General features: G+C 43.1%; 1 protein-coding gene across 1 annotated transcript; it reads right to left on the reverse strand.

Annotated features, from left to right (window-relative positions):
- Nucleotides 1-270: 270 nt before the first annotated feature.
- Nucleotides 271-1212, reverse strand: LOC120977547 (olfactory receptor 10C1-like). Its single transcript, XM_040405540.1, has one exon. The coding sequence runs from the start codon at nucleotides 1210-1212 to the stop codon at nucleotides 271-273; it is 942 nt and encodes a 313-aa protein (XP_040261474.1).
- Nucleotides 1213-3680: the final 2468 nt, after the last annotated feature.

The following is a 3680-nucleotide window of genomic DNA, read 5'->3' on the forward strand; positions in this document are numbered from 1 at the left end:
ATTGCTGAGGCCAGAGCCACTATCACCCTCATACTCCACTCTGGCTCCTCCTGGGCCCTTGGCATATCTGCAATGCAACAGACTGCTTCTCCAACCTCGTTTTAAGTCTACTCAAGAAGAATCAAATGACTGGCAAATAGATCTTGAGGATTCAAGATATGAGTCAAGACAAACATTATTGTTTGTCTCCGTGCTTGAATATTGTGGGTTGGAGGAGTTCTGCCACAAATGCTGGGGATGTCAACTATGTTTAATGATGCTAATAAGGTTTTACTTGTTACATAAAATGTGAAGACGTCTCAGAATCCTAAGAAATGAAAGCTTTACTTCTTGATTCCTTAACGTGTAGATAAGAGGGTTTAACATAGGAGTCACCACACTGTAAAAGAGAGCCAAGAAACGGTCAGTCTCCAGAGAATACGAGGATCGAGGCCGAAAGTACATAAAAGAAGCTGTGCCATAGAAAAGAGTGACTGAAGTCAGGTGAGATATGCAAGTGGAATACGCTTTGCCACGGTTGTCTACAGAGGTCATTTTCAGTAGGGTTGAGATGATTTGAGTGTAGGATCCTAGAATGAGAAGGAAGGGCATCAGAAGTATGACCACACATACACTGAAGATGGCAATCTCATTCAAGTATGTTCTTGAGCATGCTAGCTTCAGGACTGGAGGTATGTCACAAAAAAAGTGGTCAATAACATTTGGCCCACAAAAGGGCAGGCTGAAGATAAACAAGGTCTGCCCCATGGAAAGTATAGCTCCAGACAACCAGGAAAATGCAGAAAGACGGCAACAGTTCTGGGCACTTATGACCAAACTATAATAAAGAGGTCTACATATGGCGATGAACCGGTCAAAGGCCATGACGGCCAGAAGAAGACATTCAGTGGTTCCCAGTGCTAAGAAGAAAAACATCTGAATGGCACAACTGTGAAATGAGATTTTCTTGTCCTTCGATAGGAGATTTGTAAGAATTTTTGGCATAGTGACGGAGGAGTAGACTATCTCCAAGATTGATAAGTTACACAAGAAGAAGTACATGGGAGAGTTCAGAGCAGGATCTGAACGCACAATGTAGACAACGGCTCCATTACCAGTCAGGGTGGCCAAGTATACGAAGAGGAAGAAAAAGAAAATAGGAAGACGGACATCTGTGAAGGCTGAGAAGCCAAGGATGATAAAGTTGGTCACAGTGGTCTGGTTCATCATCATTCTTAAAATAACGGACATCAACCTTCATCCTGCCACACAAATGACATCAGAGAAACATCAGATCTGGTGAAATATCTTGCGCATGGACAGTACTGTTAAGTGAATTCAGGATCTGGGCTAAATGCCAATTGAGTAAAATGATAACCAACACAAAAAAAACTAAGTACCTCCCTCAGAAGTGCCACTGAAACACCAAAGGCAGAACTCCCTTTTGTTAGGGAAAGTAGGTAATGATAATAAAAAAATATAGCTGTGAACCATACGACATACAGTCACCTACCTTTGGTATTGTTTCATACTGCTAAAGGCACTGCCATAATATACTCTATTTCTAAAGATGAGATTCCTGTTGGGGATAGTCTAGGTCAATCTCTTGAGTATCTGATCATTTGTCTCAGTTAAACATGTCCCCTAAGTACAGACTGTGTAAATGTAATATCTTGGCAAAAAAACTCATATATTGATGAACAATATATACAGTTGCAAGAAAAAGTAAGTGAACCCCATGAAATGACCTGGATTTCTCTATTGATTAGTAATGAAATGTGGTCTGAAACATCCACAATGCAGGGGGAAAAATAATTGAACACTTACATGTAATAAGAGTAGATCGTCTTCAGCAGTAATCACCTGTACCAAACATTTTCTGTAGCTCAAATATGACTTGCACAATGTTGAGAAGGAATTTTATACTATTCCTCTGTGCAAATGTGTTTTAGTTACTCACTATTTCGGTGATGCCTTGCGTGCACAGTCCTTCAGGGCATCTTCATAGGGCTAACGTCAGGATTATAACTGAGCCATTCAAAAACAAATCTTTTTTTTACACCACTCTTCAGTTGATTTACTTGTGAGCACAGGGTCTTCGTCTTCACGTAACATCTCTACAGTTTTTGGTCATGGACTGCTGTCCTAACATGGTATAATCCTCCCTAGAGTTCATTGTTCCCTCAATGATTACAAGATATCCAGACCTTGAGACACCAGCCCTAAACTATGATGCTTCCTACTCCAGCCACAAACCATGATACTTACTATACTAGCCTCAAACCATGATGCCCCCCTCCACCAGCCCAAAATCATAATACACCCTTCACCAGCCTCAAACCATAATGCTCCCTTCACCAGCCCCAAACCATGATGCTCCCTTCACCAGCCCCAAACCATGATGCCCCCTCCATCAGCCACAAACCATGATGATTCCTACACCAGCCACAAACTATGATGCCCCCTCCAACAGCCTGAAATCATAATGCTCCTTCCACCAGCTCCAAGCCATGATGCCCCCTCCATCAGCCACAAACCGTGATGCTTCCTACACCAGCCACAAACCATGATTCCCCCTCCACCAGCAACAAACTATGATGCCCCCTAAACCAGCCCCTAACTATGATGGTTCCTATACCAGCCCCAAACCATGATGACACCTTCCCCAGCCTAAAACCATGATGTCCCCTTCACCAGCTTCAAACCTTGATGCCCCTTCACCAGCTTCAAACCATAATGCCCCCTCCAACAGCCTCAAACCATAATGCTCCCTCCACCAGCCCCAAACCATGATGCCCCATCCACCAGCCCCAAACTATGATGCTTCCTACACCAGCCCCAAACCATGATGACACCTTCCCCAGCCTAAAACCATGATGCCCCCTTAACTAGCTTCAAACCATGATGCCCCCTCCAACAGCCTCAAACCATAGTGCTCCCTCCACCAGCCCCAAACCATGATGCCCCTCCATCAGCCCCAAACCATAATGCCATCTCCACCAGCTCCAAACCATGATACCCCCTCCACCAGCCCCACACCATGATGCCCCTCTCAACGAGCCCCAAACCATGATGCTCCCTCCACAATGAGCCACTGTGATAAATTTGGCACATCTTCAGTTTATGCTTATTTACACATGAAACCTCATGAACTAAGATGTAAAAAAAATAAAAAATAGCCTCCCTGTTATCTATAGCATCATAATTTCTTTCAGAATTTTTCTCAGCCCTAACCTCCTAATTCAACTCATCCCAACCTTCTTATCTTACTTATCTAACCTCACCCTAACCCTTACTTACCCTAATCGCCAGATTCTACTAACCTAGCCCCCAAACTTACTTACTACACTGCGTGCAGAATTATTAGGCAAATGAGTATTTTGACCACATCATCCTCTTTATGCATGTTGTCTTACTCCAAGCTGTATAGGCTCGAAAGCCTACTACCAATTAAGCATATTAGGTGATGTGCATCTCTGTAATGAGAAGGGGTGTGGTCTAATGACATCAACACCCTATATTAGGTGTGCATAATTATTAGGCAACTTCCTTTCCTTTGGCAAAATGGGTCAAAAGAAGGACTTGACAGGCTCAGAAAAGTCAAAAATAGTGAGATATCTTGCAGAGGGATGCAGCACTCTTAAAATTGCAAAGGTTCTGAAGCGTGATCATCGAACAATCAAGCGTTTCATTCAAAATAG

The sequence above is a fragment of the Bufo bufo genome, chromosome 8, assembly GCF_905171765.1.
Source record: "Bufo bufo chromosome 8, aBufBuf1.1, whole genome shotgun sequence".
NCBI lineage: Eukaryota > Metazoa > Chordata > Amphibia > Anura > Bufonidae > Bufo > Bufo bufo.